Source organism: Uloborus diversus, chromosome 7 (assembly GCF_026930045.1).
Source record: "Uloborus diversus isolate 005 chromosome 7, Udiv.v.3.1, whole genome shotgun sequence".
Lineage (NCBI taxonomy): Eukaryota > Metazoa > Arthropoda > Arachnida > Araneae > Uloboridae > Uloborus > Uloborus diversus.
In genome coordinates this window covers 158,456,794-158,482,206 of record NC_072737.1, presented here as the reverse complement: position 1 = coordinate 158,482,206, position 25,413 = coordinate 158,456,794, and the positions used below count along the sequence as shown (strand labels likewise).

Below are 25,413 nucleotides of genomic sequence, written 5' to 3'. Positions count from 1 at the left end.
ATAAAACCCAAAAAAACCCAACTAAAGCTGGGTTTTTTAAAAGAAATGTGGGTTTTTTTGTTTTTTTTTAGGGAAAATGTGGGGTGCTTGTAGCATATTGTAGCGTAAGTATATGACCAAAGCACAAAAATTGTCTTGGGGTAAAAAAGCTGGAAATTAAGCATTTTCTGAAGAAAAGTGTAAAAGATGACAAAACCCAAGAATGGTGAAGTTTCAGATTTTTTAGTTTCCGTGATTACCAACAGTTAGGGCAAAGTTACTTCTCGAGTGATAAAATCTATTGTTCGTTTGTTCGTTTTCAATTACTACATTTTTTTTTTTTTTTTGCATTTTACTTTATTGTATTTCATTTTGTTATGCAAAACTACTGTAGAACCTCAAGTAGTTTAAATCCCTTTTTACTGAATTCAAGCTTAATCAAGACATTTCTTTGAATTTTATTTTGCCTGTTTTTCTATTTCTGTGTACAGAATAAGAAATATTAAACTTCTTCGAAAGATAATGAAAATACTGTAGATCCTATTTTGTTTTCTGTCCGACCGTTTAAAACCTGTTAATTTCTAAAAAATATACTTTGTTTATTCAAGATTTGTGATGTGTAGGTTTGCAGAAAATAATTCACATGAAAGCCTTTTAGCTAGAGTAAAGAGTAGTTTCTTCTGTATAATCTACAAATATTGAGAAAATCAGACATGACAGGACTTAGTCAAGATAATTTGAGTTATTTATAGACCAGTTAAAGAAAAAAGTTAAATATATTTATTTAAAATCTTTGAAGTATTTTTTTAATGCCGTTAAGAAATACTATTATTAAAGTTAAAAATTCATTTTTTATGTCCATTGTCTGTGGTGAAGAACAAATAAAAAAGAAGTTTAAATTGTGAAAGTATATAAATGAATTAATTTTTTAAAAACTTCTCAGGAAATTTAAAAAATCCCAAAAGTGGGCTAAATAATGGGTTTTTTTTAAATGGGTTTTTTCGAAAAAACCCATTGGGTCCAACCCAATTGGGTCCATTCCGGCCAACCCTGCTATATACACACACTCGTGATTGCGAAAAACATAATTTGAATTCAAGATGTCAAAATTCAGATTATTTTTTTTTTGTTTTAGTTTGTAAAAACGATTTTAAATTGCACTGATTCTATGGGAGCTTTTTAGGAACAAGAGTAATACCCCGATTTTATGTTTCTCAAGAGACTGGGTAAAAAAAGTAAAATACGGGAAATACATAGAAAGAAAAGACGAAATAGAAAAAACTAAAGGTAGTAATGATGACTCTTTTTGAAAGATATAATATCAATATCTTACGAAAAAAAAAAAAGAAAAACGTTCTTGCACCTACCATTTTATATCATTTTCCATTCATTTGCACTTAGCGTGAAAATACTCTGTACAGTGGAGTCAGTAACGTAGCCAGATGGAGCAGTAGCAATTTTGTTTTTTTTTTACTTCCATGGGAAAACGTAAAATACGGGAAATTCATAAATAACAAACTTTCTATCCAGGTTAAATTAACATTATTAGAAAACGAAAAAAATGGGACCTGATGAAAAAAAAGCGTAAAGTGCGGGAAAAACATACATTCGATGGACGTAAAATCAGGTTTACACTGTAGTAAGTTGTTAAAAAATTGTGAATGTTCCAAAATGACACGTTTATAAAATAGAGCATCAATCTGTGTTACAAAAAATGTATGAAAGGCCTTTTTGACGCTTTTTTTCCCGTGTTTATGCTGGAGATGTTCGTGAAAATCTGTATCAGAAGAGGTTTTAGTTATGTAATTTATGTTAGTTATATAAGTTATGTAAGTTTAGTAATTTAAGTTGTGAACTACAATCGTTTAAAAAGTAATTTTATTTTTCAATGGCGCCCTGAAGGTAAGGTAATCGTCAATGGCCCGGGAAATGGAATCTTTTTGTATTTTTTAGCAGCTACCCATTGGTACACTTTTGGAGATTTCTTATCCTTTTCGTATTCCAGGCAAGTAATCTTCAGAAACCTAGGGAGAAAATGGTACAATAAATTGTATTACACGCTATTATTTGACAAAGCAAATTAGCGGCGAAAAATGACTTTTAAATACAGGTTCTACAATAAAAAACAATGTTCTGTCTTTTATGTACTAAAATTTTAAATGAAATTTCTGTTTGTTCATTATGAAAAACGTATTTCATTTCAATTATTTTCGCTTATCCCCGCTTCCCGTACTTAAATCAACGACTAATGGTGGGAAAAGCTATATTATTTTCAGACCCAACATTTGATGTTTAAATTTACTATTTAATATTAATTCACTTTTCCCTTTTCCAGAAATTTTATTAATTAATTAATTTATGACTAAGTTTGTACAGATAATGTTGAAAGGTTGCTTAAGCAGAGATTCAGTCAGCTGAACATAAACAAATACGTTTAATACGAAACATGGGGACACACATACAGCAAGACATAGAGAAAAGTAGTGAAGACCGATAAACAAGACTGCGGCTCTTTAAATAGAATAGAGGGCAGATTTTCAGCATCCAATGATGTTTCTCAAATAGCAATAAGCTTTCTCCTAAGTCCGATGGTGGATTAAAGAAGAGATTTCGCGAACTCCGTGGAAAGCTGAAAATGTCTCTTCCAATAAGAAATAAGCACGGTTCTTTCTTTTAAACCAATAGAGAAAGCGATTACATACAACACCCGCCCTTAATCGCTTATTACTAAACAACACAATGACATAAAGTTCATGCAATTTAAATTTAGGAAGAGCCTTAGTAAACATATCAGCAATTTGCTTATCAGTAGAAACATATTCAATATATATATTTTCAACATTTAAAGTATTTCTAATAAACTTTAACTTAACATCAATATGTTTCAATCTACAAGAACTATTTTCATTAGTTATACATTTGATTGCAGACTGATTATCTTCATATATGACAATGTTATTTACAGTACGAAATTCACATGCAATATTTTTATAATACACTAGATCTAATAAAGACTTACCAACAGAGGCGTAGCTAGACCCGACTTTCGGGGGGGGGGGTTACTTCTTTTATATATATATATATATATATATATATATATATATATATATGTGTGTGTGTGTGTGTGTGTGAACTTTTACATACTTTGGAATGGGGTGCCCCAAGTTCGATACTTGTGTCAAACAAAACAAAATCAAAGAATTTTTTTTATTTATTTATTTTTTGTAATGTTTTGGAAAATTTAATTTTTTTTCCTTTTCCTCCATTTAATTTAAAGTGAAACTTTCTAGCAACAGGTCTAATCAAAACCAGTCTATCCAAATCAGGGGGAAAATCAAATATCTGATGAGCGTGTTCCGTTCATTTCAGTGTGACTGCTTAATTTAGAGGCTAACATACATCTACAAAAGCTGGCATCTCTGAAAGCTAATAGATGGATCCATTTCCGCCTGTGAACTGGATGCTTGACTTCCAATCTCATCGGTGGTCAGACTATTTTTACTAACTTGGTTCGCACTAAAAGCTTGAAATAAAATAAAAAAAGACTTCTTGATTATAACCTGCAAAAAATGAAATGACTTTTCATATCGTTATATTTATATGTTGCTTTTTATATGTATTTACATTTATGCTAGTTCTAAAGCAGTTAATAAAATTCGAATTAAAAAAGAGGGAAGAAATATAGGCGGTAGAAAGTTATTTGCACAAAGCTGCATACCATCTGTTCTCCTTTCAAGTTTTTATTTTTAATTTTATTACCTGCTTTAGAATTTACATAAATATATATTTGAGAGAGCAACAGCAATTTTCGAGTGTTATAAACAGAAGTCTTGTTTATTTTCTACTTTTTAATGCGAACCAAGCTAACAACCAAGAATAGTACAGAACAGTCTAGATTCATTTCGTTTTTAAACATTTTATTCATGTAATGCTATGCAGTTTTTCTTTTAAATTAAAATAAAATTTCCTTCAGAAGGGTTCGATGGAATTAATGCTGCTTCAGCAGACTGTACTTCGTTTTCTTCAGAGGACGTTATCTTTCTCTTTTTAGAGCAACCATTTTCGTCATTTACATTTTTTTTGGAGGGGGGGGGGGTTAAAAAGCTTGTTATCGGTTTTGCTCGCTTCATTATACAACAACGTTCACTTAGAATATACTATTCTAAATAGTTCAGACTGCACGTTTTTAAAAGAATACGCAGAAAATACTGGCTGACATTTTCGACAAATCGATGTGATTGCGGTGGATTTTCTGGTTAGCAAAGGCCGTTTTGACTATGATAGCACAACGCCAACAAAAACCTTATGTCTCGAATTCCGGCTATGCTATCATTTTTGGATTCGAATCCCAATGATCTTCAAATCAGCAAGCAAAAGCATTTTCTTCAACTCGAAACAGAAAGGGCTGAGGGGGCAAAAAAAGGATAAATGCGTTCCACGAATAGGTTTTCTAGGAAGATTAACCGAAGGACAGTCGTTTCGAGCACTTTCTTGGAAGAAGAGTAAAGGGGTGAAATTCACAGGTTGAGTATTAGTTGCATTATGGATGAGTATTTCAAGTTCATGGTTAAAGGTCATTCAAGTTAAAAGCCATTTTGCTCTGTTATCTGGTTTAGTACTGTTCTGTGATCGCTCTCTTTCTTAAAATTATGATTCCTTAAAGAAAACTAAGATGATAGGAGGGAAAAGAAAGTTGAAGATTTTTTCAAGTAAAGAAAAAACGAAAATCCTAGAATATTGGCCCGGTTAGATTTGCAGCAATTGCTAACCTCAAGAGGATAAATAATTAATCAAAAAACAAGAAAAAGAAAAAATCAGGCACCAAAAAGCAATAAAAGACGTTTTCTTCAAAAAGATATGCTCAAAGTTTCTTTTACGGTCAAAATGTTTCCTTAAACTGGCAATAAAGCACTTAATAATGTAATAATAGAATAAAGACCTAACAAAACTAATACAGAGGAATTTTGATCAAGAGCCCATGTTGTCTATAGTATCGATTTCAAATTTTCACCATCATATTCCAAATTTCTATAAAGTTTCTTAAAGCCCCCGTATTAAAACCTCTTTATCTCGATTGTTTTCCTTCCTGTGAAATTCGAAACATACAGATTCAACTGTATGTAATATTCCCACTGCGCCGCTCATAAAATTAAACATACTTAACAATTTTCAGAATCTATGACAAAAAAAAGGTTACATATACGTAGATTTAACAAATCAATCTCATTTCTAAAGCGAAGTGTGAAATTTCACTCAATTATCAAAAAAATGTTGCAGCACAGTGAGGAGTGAGGCGTCTTTACGCTTGAGGGTCACTCATTGAGCTGATTTTCAATGGCACTGGGGGGGGGGGGAGCGAAGTGAATTTTTGACCACTGATTTTTGATTTTTTTTTTCTTTTCTTTTTTTTTCTCTTCTCTTTTCTTTCTCTTCTCTTTTCTTTCTCTTCTCTTTTCTTTCTTTCTCTCTCTCTCTCCTTTTTTTTGGGGACAAACATTTCAGGGGGGTTTTGTCCCCAAACCCCCCCTTAGCTACGCCCCTGCTTACCAACTGCGAGTACCTCAGCTTCAGTAGAAGAAACAGCTATTGAACTTTGTTTCTTCAAGCTCCATAAAATTGGACACTTTTTATAAAAAATAACGTAACCAGAAACTGATTTGCGATCACGCGGATCTGATGTCCAATCTGAATCAACATACATAGATAAATCAACATTAGAATCACAACACTTAATATACACAATTTTACAATCCGATGTACCTTTTAAATATCGTAAAATTCTTTTAAGTCCGTTCCAAGCCGATTCTGTTGGATTCTCCTGCAATTGACTGAGACAGTTCACAGCGAACAGTATATCGGGTCGTGTTGTCATCGCAAGATACAATAAAGATCCAACTAGTTCACGGTAAGGTCCTTTGAAGATAGTTCCTTCCTCAAAGTCAGCTGGAGTTGACTTTGCTTCTAAAGGTGTTGCACTCGGCTTACACTCACTCATGTTAAATCTCTTCAATAGTTTAAGAATATACTCCTTTTGATCTAGCACTAATTTAGTAGAAGTAAATTCCAAACGAATTCCTAAAAATTCTGAAGCTGGTTCGAGTTTGGACATCTGAAATTCATTTTGAAGAAGTTTAATCACAATCATTATTTCTGAATCATCTGATCCTGCGATAAGAATATCATCAACATATAAACAAATTATTATTTTTCTTCCATTCAAAACTCTGATGAAAATACACGGTTCCGAGTTTAACTGCTTAAAATTAATTTTTAACATAAATTGCGAAAATCTGAAGAACCATTGTCTAGGAGCTTGTTTTAATCCGTATAAACTTTTAATTTGCATACTCTGCCAGATGAATCATTTAATCGTTGCGGTTGTTCCATAAAAACAATTTCTTGCAACTCACCATTCAGAAAAGCTGTTTTCACATCCATTACATAAGCCTTTAAATTCTCTTGAAGAATCGAAACAAGAACTAATCGTAAACAAGGCATTCCAATGACTGGCGAATAATTTTGTACGTATTCCTTCTGCTGGTCTTTGCGCAAAGTCTGGCCTTGAGAGTTCCGTCTCTTTTCTTCCTAAACACCCACTTACACTTTATGGGGGTCGCGTAATCAGGGAGATCTACCAGTTCCCAAGTTTTGTTTATCTGGATGGAGCGCAATTCTTCCCCATCGCGACTTTCCACTGGGCTTGTTGTTCTTCCGGTAGTTTTGAAATGTCATAAAAAGTCAACGTCTCTTCTGACGAGTACATTGCTTCATATCGTTCTGGCTTCTTACTTTCTCTTTCTGACCGTCGGGGTGCAGCTGCAGGCACTTTGGTTTCGTTTTCTCCTATCTCTTTATTTACTTCGTTGTCGTGTTTTTCCTCGTCTTTTTCTTCTCCTTTCGGAAGCTCGTCTGGTGAATTACTTCTATCTTGCACATATACTTTATTTTCATTGAAGCGAACATTACGTGACACAATAACTCTGTGCGTATCAGGATCCATTAATCGATATCCCATGCTAGAATATCCAATGAAGATCATTCGTTTAGATTTTGGATCTAATTTTTGTCTGCGAGTATCAGGAATTTTGGCATAAGCATCACAACCAAATAATTTAATTTGATTTAAATCCGGTTTCTGGGAATATTTTAGTTCAAAGGGTGACATATCATTTATGCTTGAACTAGGGATTCTGTTATGAATATATGCTGCAACTTGAATGGCATATCCCCAACAGTTCTTAGGTAAATTTGCATCATGTAAAAGTGCACGGGCTTTATCAAAAAGTGATCTGTTCATCCGCTCTGGAATTCCGTTCAATTCGTGAGTATAGGGAGGGCAGGTATCTATCGTAACTCCAAGTTTATTTGCTATCACTTTAAGTTCACCTGAAACATATTCCTGGGCATTGTCACAACGAATTTTTCGAACGCTTTCATTCAATTTGAGAAACTGGGAACATCACTTTTCTTTTTAAGAAGACGAAATTCACAAAAACGAGAATAATCATCAACTAATGTTAACACATACCTTTCACCCGCTTGAGCTGGTGGATTGACCGGATCGCATAGGTCAGAATGGATTGTCATCATGGGAGCTTTTTCTCTTCTTCGGTTTCCTATTCCTATAGGGTTCGCGGACTGCTTCGCTAACACACAGTTTTCACAAAATTTATCACTTGTTGGTAATCCTAGTTTGCTCAGAACATGGGTTCCGGAGTGTTCCACCTCCATCTTTTTCTGCAACAAAGGAATTTGAAATGAAGGGAACAAAATCACTTGCATATTGACCTTTTGAATTCAGCTTGCACAAAACGAAGTTTGTACTTCCCTTTTCAATGACTGCTTCGTCATTTTTGAAGCTCACAATGTACCCAGCTTTTTGTATCTGTTTCACTGAAATGAGGTTTCCATTTAGTTCTGGAACATATAACACATCTTTCAGTAGGATCTCTTGCATACCGTCACCTAATACACCGCGAATAGTTCCTATTCCTTTTACTTCCATTTTACTGGTTTTTGCAGCGCATGACACAGTTCCTGAGGATGGTTTTAACTCCTCAAACCATTCCCGATGTGCACACATATGAGCTGTAGATCCGCTATCCACTATAAATGATCGATGTTCTACTTCGCCAATAACAAAAGTTACTGCAACTGCTCCATCCTTTGATGAAGTATTCTTGCCTGCCTGGACTGTGCAATTCCTCTTGAAATGTCCTTTTCTTCCGCACTGGTAGCAAATTATATTACTTCTACAAAATTTCGCAATGTGCCCTGTTTTGCGACACTTGTTACACATTACCCGATGATTTGTAGAAAAGGCTGCACCACTCGATGACTCTGTTTTCCACGATTTGGACTCCGAGACTCGACGATTTCTCATCAGCGCTTCAGCATCCAGAAGACGACCGCAAACAAATTCTAAAGTCAAGTTCTCCGAAGGCTGATTTTCTATTGCAGATTTCGATGCGTCATACTCTGCTGGAAGAGACATCAAAAGATAGACAATACTGTCCATGTCACTCACTTTCACGCCACACGATTTTAGTTGGGTAACGAGCCTGTTCACTTCATCAATATGCTCCTGCATGGATGAGTCCTTTTTCATTTTCAAAGTTGAAAGTCTCTTTCTAACCAATATCTGACTGACCGCTCCTTCTCGAACATAGATCGATTTCAATTTTGCAATTACTTCAGCAGAAGTCTTTTCTTCCGAAAGCGAAACTAAAACTTTATCACTAAGAAATGATAACATCAAGGCATAGGCCTTCTTACTCGCTAAAAGTTCATTGGCTTTCGAAGAATCCGCTTCACGTTCCAAATACACCTCTAAATTCTTTGCTGCGAAAACCGCTTCCATTCTCCTGCACCACAGAGAGAAATTCCTTCCGTCAAAAGGCTCAACGGAATATTTTATCTCGTCCCCCATGTTACTCCGCTACTGCAGTGATTTAGTAGCTGGGTGAAACTTAGAACTAACCACGCTCTGCTGTTGAAAGGTTGTATAAAGCAGAGATTCAGACAACTGAACATAAACAAATACGTTTAATACGAAACATGGGGACACACATACAGCAAGACAGAGAAAAGTAGTGCAATGGAAATGGAAATTGGTTCTGGAGCGCTTAGACGGATGTCTGTAATCTCCAACGGAAGGATGTCGGAATAACTGACACCGATAAACAAGACTGCTGCTCTTTAAATAGAATAGAGGGCAGATTTTCAGCATCCAATGATGTTTCTCAAATAGCAATAAGCTTTCTCCTAAGTCCGATGGTGGATTACGCGAACTCCGTGGAAAGCTGCAAATGTCTTTTCCAATAAGAAATAAGCACAATTCTTTCTTTTAAACCAATAGAGAAAGCGATTACATACAACAGATAAAACTTGGCTTAAAAAAAGTGAAAGCAGCGGCAGAAGATTCACTAAAAAAAGTGATAGCAGCCCTATTGTTTTAAAAAAAGGAAATTAATTTAATATGTTTCAAAAACGATGGAACATATACTACAGTTTTCTTACTTTGAGTATGAAAAAGTTTTATTTTCGCAATCGTTTTAACGTAGGGATTTTTCTCGAAATTTTAATCATTGAAAAATCTCTTTTCGTGGAGTTGTTTTAGTGAAAATTCGGGAGATATTTACTCCATCAGAGAATTAGAAAGAAGGCATGAAAATTCGAGGGTCTACCAAACGAAACGGGAGAGCTCGCAGTTATTACTTGGGAACGCTGGACACCAGACTATGATTTGCGCATGCGCCAACTGAGCCCGGGCAAAGGAACCCCAATATCTTAAAAGCTACACAGAATCTTCATTTATCATTGCCATTGTTACCAGGGGCGCCCGAACTAAAATTTTTGGGAGAGTGAAAATTATCAATTTGCGGAATGGGAACTCCAAATTTCGCCAAATGAGGATAATTTTGCCGAATAGATCTCCAAATTTCACTGAGTAATAAAATTTTTGCCGAATCTAAGACAAAATTTATCGAATAAGGATTTTTTTTTTAAATTTTACGGTGACCTATGACCCTCCTCCCCCGCCCCATCTTGTTACTTTTGTACTCGCCCCTGATTTTTACTTTTAGTGATAAATAGGCAAGGCAAAGAAACTGCTGGTGCACGGAATGAAAATGCTTTTTCAAGATTAATTTAAGTAAAGTGTGACTTACGTTCTGTATTTTATACATTTATTAGTTGTCGGGTAGTCCAGTTTGTAGCACTTTCTTCTCAGAACATTGAAGTACATATTGCCTACTGTATTAGAAGTTAAGCTGTTGACTCTGTCCAAGCACTTGTAAAAATCATCATCACATTTGCAACTTAATCTAAAAATTAAAAAAAGACAAGATGCGGTAAGTCACAAAATAGAATAAAATGTACTTAAAGCTTAAAAAATTATTAAAATAAGAGGGGGGGGGAAGAAAATATCATATTGTACAAATCAACGATCAATTTCATTCTTTTTTAACACGCTTTTATTAGCTTCACCTGTATGTATCTTGTAACGGAATCTTGCAGTTCAAATTTCGCCCACTTCCTGCGATCGGATTTTTGAAATTTGGCACGCGACCTCAGACCCGATGAAATGCAATATTCTAAAATCAAATTAATTAATTAACTCTTTTAATTGTTAGTTTCCTCCAATTTTAATCAATATTTTGGAATAAATCCAACAATGTGAAAAAGGAAAAAAAAATAAAAATACATTAAAAAATGCTCGCAAAAATTATTTAAAAATATCTACAAAAACCTTTAATTTTTCTGCATCAGACAAAATTTGTTCCAATGTTCCAAGGTAATTAGAACTTGAAATATAATTGTTTTTAACTAATTTCATGCCAAAATTTAGGTGAGCCTCCAATTGGAAATTCGTTGCTGATCAGACCATTGTTGAACAAACTTTTATTCAAATGCATCTCAAATTTTCCAAGTAATGTAGATATGATTTCCGCACACACACATCGATATTTTTTCGTAAAACAAGTTAAACTAAAAAGAAGAAAATAAAATAATAATTTAAAAAACTAAAAAAAAACACGCTTTCGTAGCAAAATGAACTAAAAAGTGAAAAATAATCTTTGGATGATAGTAATTGACCAATCATTTAATTTTGATGTAATACAAAAAAGCGTGGGGGTTTCTTATCAGTTGTCTTGAATTTCTTCCATTTATTGTCCACGCAAAAATGTAAATAGACAACACCCCACGGTTTTTTGTATTACATTAAAATTTAGTGATTGGTCAACTACTATCATCCAAAGATTATTTTTCACTTTTTAGTTCATTTTGCTACGAAAGCGTGTTTTTTTAGTTTTTTAAACTATTATTTTATTTTATTCAGTTCGATAAATATTTTTTAGAGTTTTCAGTTTGTAAGAAATTTACCAGAAGATAAAGAAGGGAATCTTACGCTGTGAATGGCGACTTGTTTGTTAAATTATTCCTTGTTTCGCCTGCCAACAAAATGTCATCACATAAATCATGAGCTCTACAGCATCTGTCAGTGTCCTGGTGAAGTCCGAGATCGTCGTAATTCTTGGCTATGTCCCCTGCTCCGCACCACTTTGTACCTAAAACCAGAATAAAGAATACAGCAAGCCAGTCACGTGGATACCCAGTCATAACATCATTCAGAAAAAGGGAGGACGAGATAGCTGAGACAGCGACATAATACTGCCTAGCTTTAGAGTGCTTAGTTCAGAGGACTGAAATACGAAATAGCTGAGTGACACAATATCGCTGAGCTCTAGATGACTTGGGATATGACGTAGCTGTCCGACACATATTGCCTATCTATAGACTGCTTAGTTCAGAGGACTGAATAAGAAATAGCTGAGTGACACAATATTCTCTAGCTCTAGGTTGCTTTATGGATGAATGGAATATGACGTAGCTCATAGCTGGCCGACATCATATTGCCTAGCTATAGACTGCTTAGTTCAGAGGACTGGAATAAGAAATAGCTGAGTGACATAATATTGCCTAGCTCTAGGTTGCTTAGTTCAGATGGATGACTGGAATATGACATAGCTCATAGCTAACCAACATAATACTGCCTAGCTATAGACTACTTAGTTCAGAGGACTGGAATAAGAAACAGCTGAGTGACACAGTATTGCCTAGCTCTAGGTTGCTTATGGATGACTGAAATATGACGTAGCTCATAGCTGACCGACATCATATTGCCTAGCTATAGACTGCTTAGTTAAGAGGACTGGAATAAGAAATAACTGAGTGACATAATATTGCCTAGCTCTAGGTTGCTTAGTTCAGATGGATGACTGGAATATGACGTAGCTCATAGCTGACCGACATCATATTGCCTAGCTTATTGATTGCTTAGTTCAGAGGACGGGAATAAGAAATAGCTTAGTGACACAATATTGCCTAGCTCTAGGTTGCTTAGTTCAGAGAACTGGAATATAAAATAGCTGACCGACACGATATTACCTAGTTCTAGATTGAGGATTTGCAAAGAATCTTTTAAGAAATCGGGAATATTTGAAGGGCACTAAGTGGCGTTAATAAACGGTTGCATGATGAAATTGAAGAAGTGGCATCCCGGTAGCAGAAACAGTGCGATTCCCGACGCATATTCTTGCGGGGGTCTACAGACTATTTTTGAATTGGAAAGATATTTTTCCCCTCTTTATACACGTATCTATCCAATTTAAAGCAGAAAAATAAAGTTCAAAATGAAACAGAAAAGAAAACTTTAAGAGCAAAAAAGAAGAGGTGTCTACTACAGGTGTCGTGGCTGAACGGTTAAAAAGCATTTGCTTCCACAGCTATCTGAACCTCTGTTTTTTTGAAGTGATAACTTCTTATGGGAGGATAAACCGACTTTTGACATAACGCGCGTAACGGCGCAACTCTCGCCGGGCATTCTTTTCGTTCGCGCATACGACAGAAGCGCGCATGGTCGGGGAAATTTTGTTTCTTTATTCTTTGGGTCAGCTTTAAGCGTTAAGTGATTGTAGAAAAAGTAATGAAACTAACAGAAAATGGATGACCGACGCAACATAACGCAATCTCCTAACAAAAGGTGAGTTTAATAATACAATATAATACCAATAACATTTTAAACAATATATAATCAAAACAGCATTTAATCTTTAAATTTATTTTCAAAACAAAAACATTTTTGCGATTAGTTATACTAAAAATATCTCGCTTCATTTACGGTTTTGAACTGTGATAAGGTGTACATATTTTAAACGAACTTCATCCCCGCAGACTCTGCAACGCGGGGGTTGGGGACGGCCGAGCAAACAAAAATAATAAATAAACATTTAATTTGTTCATCACATAGTAAAATCTAAAATATATCGTAAGTTTGAGTGCTTTTTCTGATAAACGAAATATTTAGAAACGACGCGTCAATAAATCTACTGTTTTTGCGCCGACGTCAAAATTTATGATTAAAAGTAGTCTGAATGGTGATCAAAGAATAAAATTATTTTCCATTTAGAGCAATTTTGAAGTCGTCTCAATGAAGCAAAGCAACAAATTATTATTTCCAATATATATATATATATATATATATATATATATATATATATATATATATATATATATATCTCCAAACAAAAGTATTTCAAGTATTTTTCAATTTATTCATAAACAGCTTTTAAATTATACACAAGAAGGTTCTGCTTTAGTTAATGATGATTATTATACAATTCCTTTAATTTTAACCGGAGGTTTTAATGTTAATTTTGCTTCTGATCGAGCTAAAATTTAGTATCATTTCTATAATCCAAATTACAATTACAAATGATTAATAAGCCAGAAAAAGCCACTGCAAGTCACGGAACTGTATTTGATGCAGTCTTTGCAACATACAATGCAAAAATTTCGTTGCTTATTATAGCTACCATAAGCCAATTGTTACTTTCATAGGATTAAAATATTATAATAATTTAATCATATGAAAGTTATCACTTCTGCCGAGCGTCCCGGGACGCACCTTTTTTTTTTTTTTTTAATTTTAGTTTGAAGGTTTTAACCTTACGCTTTTCTTGTAATTTTTTAGTTTCGCTTGCTGTTTTCTGGCATTCTTTAGTGATGGTTTATAATAAATATTTCGATTAACCTAACGCTCGTTTACCTTTTGTAGACCATTTTTGAGTTTTTTTATTCTGCGTCGCAGACTGCTGAAAAAAATTCTGTTTCTGGAAGTGACCCCCCAGACGATGAAATAAAAAAATCGAGATTACATACAGAACTTTATCAAAGGAAATCCTACGACTAAAATTTGATCTGATTTTGATATTTCAGCTGAAGTCAAAATCTTACTTTCAGTTAATGACTGTCTCGAAAAAGATCCCTAGTTAATCGAACTCATCCTCTCCGTGATTTTGATGATTGAGTTTATTTGTGACATTTTTAAAACTTTCCTGCCATGTCATGTCTTCCAACTCGATAGAATGTTCCTATTTATCAATGGAAATGTTCTATCAAGCCTTCCATCTCTAGTTCCAGAGAATAGAGTTCTTCAATATCTAAGAAATGTGTTTGACTTCACATGTACATAGTTTGCTACCGGCGCAACCTTCGGGTTGTGTGCTGGTATGGTAGAAACAACTCTCCCTGTAGACGAAAAATGTGACAGAGTCGAAATTTCTGCTTGAGGAAGCCGAGTTTTATTTGTTTGGAAATATGAATGGTCGATTTCGTTCGGTAAAAACTACGAAAAACTAGACTTATCCGTTACCAATTTTAGTGACTATTTAATGGGTGGTTCGGAGTACGGAATACAAAAGAGTGGAACGAATGATTCAAAAGTTCAGCTACAAAATTTCTCTGGTGACCAGGGCCTGACTAGTGAATAGGCCAACTAGGACGTGGCCTATGCCCCCAAATGACTAAAATTGTAAGTTTTGGCCACTCGGGAGCCTTGAGAAAAGAGTTTGACCTTGGGGCCCCTCAATATCTTAATCGGGGCTTGCTGGTGATCATGATCCATGACGCTTTCATTCTACTGGCCACCATGACTCTTCGCATGCAAAGCGTTATATTCAAGTGCATTAAAAAATATCTGATGGAGCCATTGAGAAGGAATACTAATGGAGGGAGCCATAGCAAATGTCTCAGTGAAATAAGCTTGGGATCCAATGTTTCCCAGGTCAGGTGACTTGTTTGGCTGGGAAGTTGTCGCGTTTTGGCACGCAATCGCTCTCTTGGCATTAAATATTTTTCAGACGACGCGACGGCGCTTATTATGAAATCAGGGCTACAAATCAGAGCAACTCTGGCTCCAACTCCTTTACCGCATAATAATAAATAAATAAATAAATAAATAACGGATGCAAACACAGGCCTATCATTCAAACTCCCTCTCCCCATTTCTTCCCGGATTTTAAAATATAATGTAATTGCATTTTGGTGTTTATTCCCTGAAATGACGGGCATGTATAAATAGTTTAAAGTGTTCTGTTATTGACTGAAAATTTATGGATTCATAAGTATTGTAATCAATGTTTTGAAATGATTTCATACGCAGGCATACTAGTATTTAAATTGAAGTATAACTAGTATGTTGTGGCCATCACGAAACTTTCTTCTATATTTTTCCTTTTTCTGATCCCTCCCCATGCTTGACGAGGAAGCAATATTTCTAACAAAAACAAAATTACACATGCAAAAACTTGACGACCATCCCAATGTCTGAATTATTGTAAAAACAAAACAAAGAGCGAAAATTGAAAGTTACTTTAAAAGCCTTACTTGAATTAATTACAAATATTTTATTTATTAAAAAACATAAGATGGCAACAGTTAAAAATTTTAAATCATTGAGATAATATTTCCGATCATTTCCATACAATTAAAATCACGAGAAATACGCAGACGGACTATCTATTACGATTTATCTTTCTTATTGTTGCATTAATAAAACTATTTTTATTCCCCCCCCCCCCCCCAAAAAAAAAAAAAAAAAATCAACACCTCTTGGAGAGATTGGAGTCAAAATTGAACCAAAGCCTGTTTACGTATGGATTCACATATATTCCAAATTTCAACCAGAACGTAGCATTACTTCTTGAGATAGGGCACTCACAATGGAAAAAAAGAACGGGCGATTGCGCTACCCCCTTTTTAGCTGTTGACACCAAAATAAAATCAGCTCTTATACCCACTCAGGGCTACTTGTCAAAAAATATTTTGTTTGATTCCGTTTGCTATTTCTTGAGATACAGCAGTCACAATTGACGACAAAAAACGTTCTATAACTCAACCCCCGTTTGAGCTATTGACACCAAAATTGAATCAGCACCTGCTCCTGTTATTGGCAACATATGGACCAAATTTTGTTTGATTCCGCCAGTTACTTCTCGAGGAATAGCAATCACGCGTAACTCAAAAAACGTCCCATTGCTCCACCCCCCTTGGAAGAATTCGCGCCAAAAACCAATGGGCACAAGTTCACATAGGGGCACATATGTGTACCAAATTTCGTTCGATTTCATGCAGTAGTTTTTGCTGTAGAGAGGCCACAAAAAACTGGTCACACACAGACGTGACACACACACATACACACACACAGACAGACAGACATTTTCCAAAAATAGTCGAAATGGACTCAGCACACCTCAAAACGTTCGAATCCGTCAAAATTCGAAATTCGAAAATTTGCACGAATCCAATACTTTCTTCTATATATTAGATATAGAAGAAAGTAAAAATAGCAAATCTTTATTCTCGCGCATCTGCTGTTCGTAGGAACTTGGCGAGAAGCTACTCGCCAACAAAGCAAATGTACACAAAATGCTTAAGAGCCGTTAAAATAATTACTAGTTACTCGAAATTGCACCCCAGCTCACATGGTACTTTGCCGTATCGGGATAGTAGGGTTGCACTCTCTCCATCTATTCCTTCTCAATGGATAGAGCATTCGAATACTTTGTTTACATTTGAAACCGTTTATAAAAGCAGAACACACTGAGTTTGAGAAAGCTTTTAGGATATCGTTCCGCATGATGAGCTTTACTTTGAATTTGAAACACATTTTCTGTACATTGAATTCAGAATCGTACCTGGGAATATAACAGGCAGTCCATTTTGTTGATGCTCTTGGTCTATGAGAACTTCGTTCTCTGAAGGGCTCAATTTGCGGGACATTGCGCTGCAATCTTCAAGAAGATATTCCATTTCTTGTTCTGAAACCAAATGAAGAGCTTCTCCTGCCATACTCTTTAGGGTATCAATACCCTCCCTGTAAGTGAAATTAGCAGAATATTTGGTTCTTTCAGAAGCTAAAGAAGGGGAATTTTTCCATATTTCAAGTAACTGTGCAACAACTTAATTTGACTTACAACCTGAAAGTGATGTCATGCCCTATGTTTTGCCAATTATTTTCTGGTCTATCGTTGGCCATCGAATAGAATGACATGTAGATATTTTGAAAACTTTTAGAGTGTTTGCGATTATTCAAGAAGTTTATTCATAGAAACTATATGCAATGACTTTTCTGAATTTTTGAATGCTGAGTTAAATTACTAAACATTTTTCAAACGTTTTCTATGAAATCCTCTAACACGTGCAGCGTTAGAAATCTTTGGAAAAAACAAATGGTCCGAAGGACAAGGACAAGTAAGCATGTGATATAGGGTAACGGCATTAGTAACAGACGAGGGTCCAGTAACAGACAGTCATAAGTTTGGATGAAACCATGAGCCAGTAAATAATATGGGCCAGTTGGTATTTACAAGGCAGTGTTGGAAGGTTATGAACAGCTATTAAGAGGTCAGCTGGTGTTTCATGTTCATTCGAATTTAATAAGGCTTTAGTTCTAAAAATGAGCCAGTTGGTATTTACAAGGCAGTGCTGGAAGGTTATAAACAGCCATTACTAGGTCAGCTGGTGTTTTATGTTCATTTGAATTTAGTAAGGCTTTAGTTCTAAAAATGAGCCAGTTGGTATTTACAAGGCAGTGCTGGAAGGTTATGAACAGCCATTACTAGGGCAGCTGGTGTTTTATGTTCATTTGAATTTAGTAAGGCTTTAGTTCTAAAAATGAGCCAGTTGGTATTTACAAGGCAGTATTGGAAGGTTATGAACAGCCATTACTAGGGCAGCTGGTGTTTTATGTTCATTTGAATTTAGTAAGGCTTTAGTTCTAAAAATGAGCCAGTTGGTATTTACAAGGCAGTATTGGAAGGTTATGAACAGCCATTACTAGGGCAGCTGGTGTTTTATGTTCATTTGAATTTAGTAAGGCTTTAGTTCTAAAAATGAGCCAGTTGGTATTTACAAGGCAGTGCTGGAAGGTTATGAACAGCCATTACTAGGTCAGCTGGTGTTTTATGTTCATTTGAATTTAGTAAGGCTTTAGTTCTAAAAATGAGCCAGTTGGTATTTACAAGGCAGTATTGGAAGGTTATGAACAGCCATTACTAGGTCAGCTGGTGTTTTATGTTCATTTGAATTTAGTAAGGCTTTAGTTCTAAAAATGAGCCAGTTGGTATTTACAAGGCAGTATTGGAAGGTTATGAACAGCCATTACTAGGGCAGCTGGTGTTTTATGTTCATTTGAATTTAGTAAGGCTTTAGTTCTAAAAATGAGCCAGTTGGTATTTACAAGGCAGTATTGGAAGGTTATGAACAGCCATTACTAGGGCAGCTGGTGTTTTATGTTCATTTGAATTTAGTAAGGCTTTAGTTCTAAAAATGAGCCAGTTGGTATTTACAAGGCAGTATTGGAAGGTTATGAACAGCCATTACTAGGTCAGCTGGTGTTTTATGTTCATTTGAATTTAGTAAGGCTTTAGTTCTAAAAATGAGCCAGTTGGTATTTTCAAGGCAGTATTGGAAGGTTATGAACGGCCATTACGAGGTCAGCTGGTGTTTCATGTTCATTTGAATTTAGTAAGGCTTTAGTTTTAAAAATAAAGAACTTTTGCTCATTCTGAAGAGAAAAAGAGAGTTTTGTCCGTTTCTCATCCTATCTGTAATTGGGTATCATCAGATATTTCGGTGTCTGTTACTGGGGGGTCGGACCTTTTTTCGAAATTAAGCAAATAAAAATAAAATTAGCTAATAGAGAAGTTTTCGATTTTTCAATTTTATTTTTATATGATAGAGTAACATGTATGAACATCATAGGTGAAAAAAATTTTGCGATACGATAAGTAGTTTTTTTTAAATTAATTTTTAAAGTTCAAGCTCTTGTGACGTCAAATGGCATAGGAAGTGACGTCATCCCCTCTTCCGATAGGGGAGAAGCGAAGGTCACGCATTCGACTTCGAAGACGAAACGTAAAACGCATTTAACTCCTCGCGTTTCTGGAACATTAAACCACACATCCTCTCGAAAATATTCGAATATCTCATTGGTGTTACTTGACGAAGACTATTTAGATTGTGCTTTAACGAATCCGGCCTCCATAGTGTGTTCAAAAGGATTATTGAATTTCTAAAAAATAAAAATATCAGCGCGCTCAAAATGTCCCTAGCGAAAACAAGGGATCTTTGGCGGAAGACTGCCCATTCGCGCCCTGTGATGTAGGCTCGTGACGTTTCAGAAGCGCGCACTTTTGCGCGTGGATTTTTAAAAATTCATTAAAAATCAACCACGGTGTTTTAAAATTCGGCGATGGGGAATTTTTTAGTTTTGAGGGTCAATTAACAATATCCAATAGCCAAAATATGAACATTTAATAGGTTGCAACTTCCCTATTCAGAGGATCCAGAAGCAGCCAAACGTTAGATGACACGTGGTTGCATGAGAAAAAAATGCTATTTACTACTTACAGAATCTGTAACACTTTTTTTCACTTGATTAATATTGGGGAAAAGAATTTGTTGAGGTTCTGGGAGGGGTTTTAACCCTTAAACCCCTTTTGTGACTGTAAAATAAAAAGCAATAAAATAAACCCTACTGTTCTTCACGGAGGGAAAGATAATAGCATGTCGACAGAATCATTATTTTACGAATCACAGTAAAAGTACAATCACCTTTATTATTTTGCTCAAAATCTGAAAACGACTCGGAAAATCAGCGATTCGTATAGTTGGCGTTCGGCTAATTGGAGTTCTACTGTTAATTTCATTCTGTTCTCTCAACAACCCGCATTTGTCATGTTATCTAATGCGCAAACGTATTTAGCTTGGCATCATATTTTCCCGAATATATGCACAGCAAAACCCCTCTTAACGGTCACCCCTCTTTTGCCGACAATTTTCAATTCCCAGTTCCAATGCAAATAACATTATTAAACCCCTGTCCTGCGAACACTTTTCTATTGCGGGCAAAAAAAAAAAAAGTCCCGTTATTGTCCGCATTGGAGGGATTTTACTGTATATGTATAAACATTTTACACATAGGCATAGCCACAACGTCACATATTTTTCTTAAACGTTTCTACTGAGACTAAACTGTAACTAAAAATATACGAACCAGAGTCTTACCTATTGCTAATTACTTTGCACATTGGCACTATTGCATCCTTAGATTGCATCCAAGTGATGACCAGGAGGATGTCATTGTTTTTGCCCAAAGACCTCTGAAGATAGAAGCTTTTGTTTGCCAAATCTTCACAATGCAGTTGGCTCCAAGACAAACACAAACACAATGTCAAGAGAATATATTTCATGGCCTTATATGAAAAGTGTTTCAACTGCCTCTGTAAAAGGTGATAGGGATGTTTTAAGAAGCTGTTGTCGAATGGCGTAACTTTTAAAATAAATTCATAGCTAAAAGAACACATATATTAGTGGTGCCCACCCCTCTAAGAGCAAGGGCGCACCCCCAAAATATCGCAAAAATCCCCCCAAGAGCAAGAGTTATCCCCCAAAAGAAGAAAAGAAAAACCCTCAAAGCAACCCCCCTAAAAATTTCAATGGCGCAGTCTGCGTAATGCCCCCTTCCTAGGTGGGCACCCCTGCTTATATGGTGTCTTCTGATTGCTTTTTCTCCATTGCCTTTTCGTGCAATTGTCTTCTTATGCGGCGACGCAGTGTTGATCGTTTAGTTATTTTAGACAACCTGTATTTAAATTTAAAAAAAAAAAAAAAAAAAAAAAAAAAAAAACAGAAACGTTACTGGAAAATAATCGGCAGTTAATGTGCCTATTTTTGGCACACAACATATCTGACAAAAAAAAAAAAAAAAAAGGAAAAGTTCCCGCTAAATGTCAGTAAGCTTCCAGTAATTAACCTGGAATTTTTCTGAAGAATTAAGAAAACTTCCTAAATAAAAGCCAGTCACGTTTTTGAAATGAATCAGGAGCATTCCAAGAGAACTTGAGTATGTTTTATAACAGCGGTTCCCAACCTTTTCCCCCTAGCGAACCCCTTCCTAACTCCGAAAGAAGTTGGCGAACCCCTTGGATACTAGGTAATAAGTAACAAGCAAAGAAAAAAAAAAAAAAAAAACCGCGCGCGCAACTACACATAGACAATAAATTTTGTGAGATTTTGTTTTTTGTTTGATGCTGCTGTGTGTGCATAATTTATAACAAGAACGAAAACGTAATTACAGAATGTGCTACGAATATTGCTACGAACTAAAATGATCGCTACAAAATAAATGCAAAACAAATTCACCAAAAAATAAACACAGTGATTATTCTGTGTTGAACTAAATTTATTATGAAAATGAGATATTTGTGGAACTAAGAGGCTCAAAGTTTGGCCGAAATTTTTCTGACCCTAAGGTACATTTATCTCTGTTATCACTAAAAATCAGAAGTCAATTTAAGAATGATCTTTAAAATGCCTTTCAGGGAACTCTCAGATTAACTAAATAAACTTTTTTTCTTGCAGTAAAATGAGAAATATCTCGGTTTAATTCTTCTTGAAAAGGACTACGAGCCTAGCTGTTTGATAAAGATTCACTGCCTAAATTAATTGTTTGATGGCTGAAGAATTTTCTTGTAATTATGTTATAAGTGCGGAGGAAACTACGTACATTGAAAAATAATAATTTTCAATATACGCATTTACTCTAATTTTTACACAAAAGGAAATTTTTAACAAAACAAATAAATACTGTTAAGCTCACTCACGACAAGACAAATTTTTTGAACAAATTTCATAAATTCATTATTTACATATATCGCAAATTAGGTTGGTAAAAATCCGTTGATTTTTTTTTTCTTTTTTACTGCGCAAACCTCACACTGCCAAACTTTCACCCACAAAAATTTTCTTTAGTTATTAATTTTTCTTACTTCCTGTTGTATTTTTGGGTTGCTAGCCATTCTTTCCCTTTCTGGCCTACTTACCCAGTAAAAGTCAGAAAAAGAAGAAAAAAGCATGAAAGAAGACTTAATGCATCTTAAAATATTGCGAAAAACAAAAAAAGTCAAAAATAAATAAAATAATTAAATAAATATCGAAAAATTAAAAATTGGAAAGTAGTGTATTGAGATGGGAAAAAATGTCTGTCCGTGTGTCTGTCTTTCCTTCCCTAATAACTTTTGAATGAATAGTCCGATTCGAACAAACTTTTTTTTGTTCGAAAGATCTCGGCGAGGACACCTCATTCCCATATTTTACTTTTTGATTTGAACTATTTTTTGTTCAATTTTGAACAGTTCAAAAAAACTTAACATTAGCGCCTACAGGGAAATTCAAGGCAATTCCGAACTGTGAGGCGAATTTGCTTCAAACAAACTTTGTAGGAAAAAGCTTTTAATGAAAAACTTGTATATAAAATATATTTTTGATTTGAGCAATTTTCCGTTCAGTTTTGAACAGTTCAAATCCCTTAACATTAGCGCCTACGGGGAAACTGAAAGTCAATGTAGATTCCGTAACTTGAAGGCGGATTTACTTCAACCAAATTTTGTTGGAAATAGCTCTTGACGCCAAACTCCAGACTCCGACTCCGAGAATTTAGGGGCACCTGACTCCGAATCCGACTCCTGTGCCCGATAATTAATCGGACTCCAACTCCCTGACTTCGACTCTGACTTCGTTGCTTTGTCAAAAATTTATACACGGAGGACAAATGACTGACTCCGATTCTTGGATATTCGTCTCCGACTCCTTTATCTCAAAATGAGATTGACTCCGACTCCGACTCCGCAGCTATGGTTTTAACTGTGAAATAATTATTGTTGGTATGACTTGTTTTTATTTTCACGCTAAAGTTTTAATTTAGGTATTCAGTTTTCGGCGAATAAACTCGAAGTCATTTATGTTTCTATATAAAGATATGCGCAGACGATTTTTTTTTATTTTTTGACAATGAAAAAACACCGAAAAATATTTCTTTAAGTTGACATTTTATTGTTTTTTTTTTATTTTGGTAAGTACATTAATTCATTTAAAAAATATTTTTGGCAATGGGGGGAAAATAAACGATTTTTTTTGATATGATGTAGATATTTTAATGAGCTTATTTATTTTAATTATTATTTTTTCGTTTTGATAGCTGTTAAAGAATTTTTTTTAAATGGAAAAAAGTGTATTAGCTGCTTTGTTTAAAAGAAGCTGCTATTTAATTTGTTCGTTTTTTTTTTCGCATCTAATTTTTTTAGATGAGTGAGGAATATTTTATTCCTTGAAATTAGCTTAAAGTATTTTGAAAGTATGTTGGAAAACATTTGCGATTTTAGCTATTTTTGAGAATATTGATCAGGTACTAGAAAGTAGTATGGGTATACGGGAAAATAGGCTTGTATAGTTCTAGACGGAACTTCTTGTTCGACAATAAAGCTCGAAGTAAATTGTAGTCTATGTAGTATGAAAATTGTAGCAACAAACAACAGCGTGATCACACTTCTGTGCCTTTTTGACTCAACACAAGAGAAGAGCGATAGCTCTTCGTCAGACTCAAATGGTAAGGAAACTAAACATGAAAAAAAAAAAACTTTATCTAGTTTTCTATACGTTTTTAACTAATATCTAACATACAAAACAATACAAATTTAAAACATACAAAGACTGGATCTAGATAAAAGCGCCCTCAATCAAGTCTCCTTTCAAAAAAAAAAAAAAAAAGTTTTTTAGAAATGGGTTCATCCGTTTTGGAACTACGGTGTCACAGACAGCTACACAGATACGTCTAATTCATAACCCCCTTCCTTTTTGCGTCCGGGGGTGAAAAACCAATAATAATATTGACAAGTTTTAAATAATAATGAAAATACTACGAGAGATACTCTTTCTGATATAAACATGATGTAATGTACTTACTCGAAGCTTTATCAAAAACAATATCCAGATACAAGGAGAAAAAAATCACTCGAATTGAAGGCTGTAGATGAGATGCGTTTATTGCCCGCTATTACCTTTATACGTCTGTAAAGAACTTATCAGTTTAATCTTTGAAGCCAATCTCCAACAGATGTTCACTGTTGTTATTTTTCTGGTACGCTTGCCATTTTTTTCTTCCCCATTCCCCTTTTATGTGCGTTTTCCTTAAATCTCAATTTGTGAATAGAAGATTTGTCTGGGAGAAAATATGTCTAAGAAATATCCCCCCCCCCAAAAAAAAAGATGGTACTAAACACAACTCCTTATAAATAAATATTGTACAGTTGTCGCAAATAGTTGGGGGCGAAAAAAGCTTTTTCGCCCAACTGTAAGGAGCGGGGCCAAACCCAAGAAGGGTTTTCGTCAGTAAATCCGTAAAACGGAATGTTTTCGCCAAACAATGAGAAAGTTTCTGGATAAAAAAGAAATGAATTCTGAAATTTTGAATTCAAATTATATTTTTCGCAACCACGAGTTGCGACAGGACCCTACTCATTGGTTACTACCCCAATCGCTTGTTTCTAGAAACGGTTCTTGCCCCTCCTCCCTAATAGCAAAATTTCTTGCATCAATCTTGACAGATCTTGATATTATACTGACGGCGTCAATATTGACGTGTTTCATACTGCATAAAGCTTGCATAAAGATTAAAAAGCAATATTACAATAACAACACGTATGCAACATTGCATTCATCTTAAAATATCAATATTGATATTACCTTACAATAACAACATTGCATACATATTGACGCCGTCAATAGAACAGGTGGACCTTCGTTGATACTTGCGCATGCGCACAGTTCTTTCTACCCAGCGTCCCTCGAATTGCTGGCACATCTTCCTCCTTCGACCTACGATTTCAGTCGGTTCAGAGGAGCTGCACGTGGCGTTGTCGTTGCGTTCTTTAGGCTTCGTTAAGTTGGTTGCTTAGTTATTAGTGTGGAATAATATTGTTTTAGGAATAACTTATGAATGACTGATAACTGCATTTGTTTATTAATATAGTACTAAACAAGTCATATCGCAGACGATGTGCGATCAATGTTAGAAATGGCCGAAAATAACTTTTTTCGTCCCTAGACTTCGAAACGAAGGACATGAAGCCCAGAATTTCGTATTATCACTTCAAACTCATGAGTAAGATTAATTTTATTCAATGGTTATTTATGTTATTCTTTAAGATAAATTCATGTGTTTTGTCCATGGGATATTTTCAATGCTGACAC

General features: G+C 35.0%; 1 protein-coding gene across 1 annotated transcript; it reads right to left on the bottom strand.

The window, feature by feature from the left end:
* Nucleotides 1–1,850: 1,850 nt before the first annotated feature.
* On the bottom strand, nt 1,851–24,218 carry LOC129226383 (group 3 secretory phospholipase A2-like). Its single transcript, XM_054860985.1, has 6 exons — nt 24,127–24,218; nt 20,392–20,606; nt 17,019–17,197; nt 11,390–11,549; nt 10,149–10,304; nt 1,851–2,003 (listed from the first exon to the last, which is right to left on the bottom strand). The coding sequence occupies exons 2-6, from the start codon at nt 20,574–20,576 to the stop codon at nt 1,865–1,867; spliced, it is 819 nt and encodes a 272-aa protein (XP_054716960.1). The 5' UTR covers nt 20,577–20,606; nt 24,127–24,218; the 3' UTR covers nt 1,851–1,864.
* Nucleotides 24,219–25,413: the final 1,195 nt, after the last annotated feature.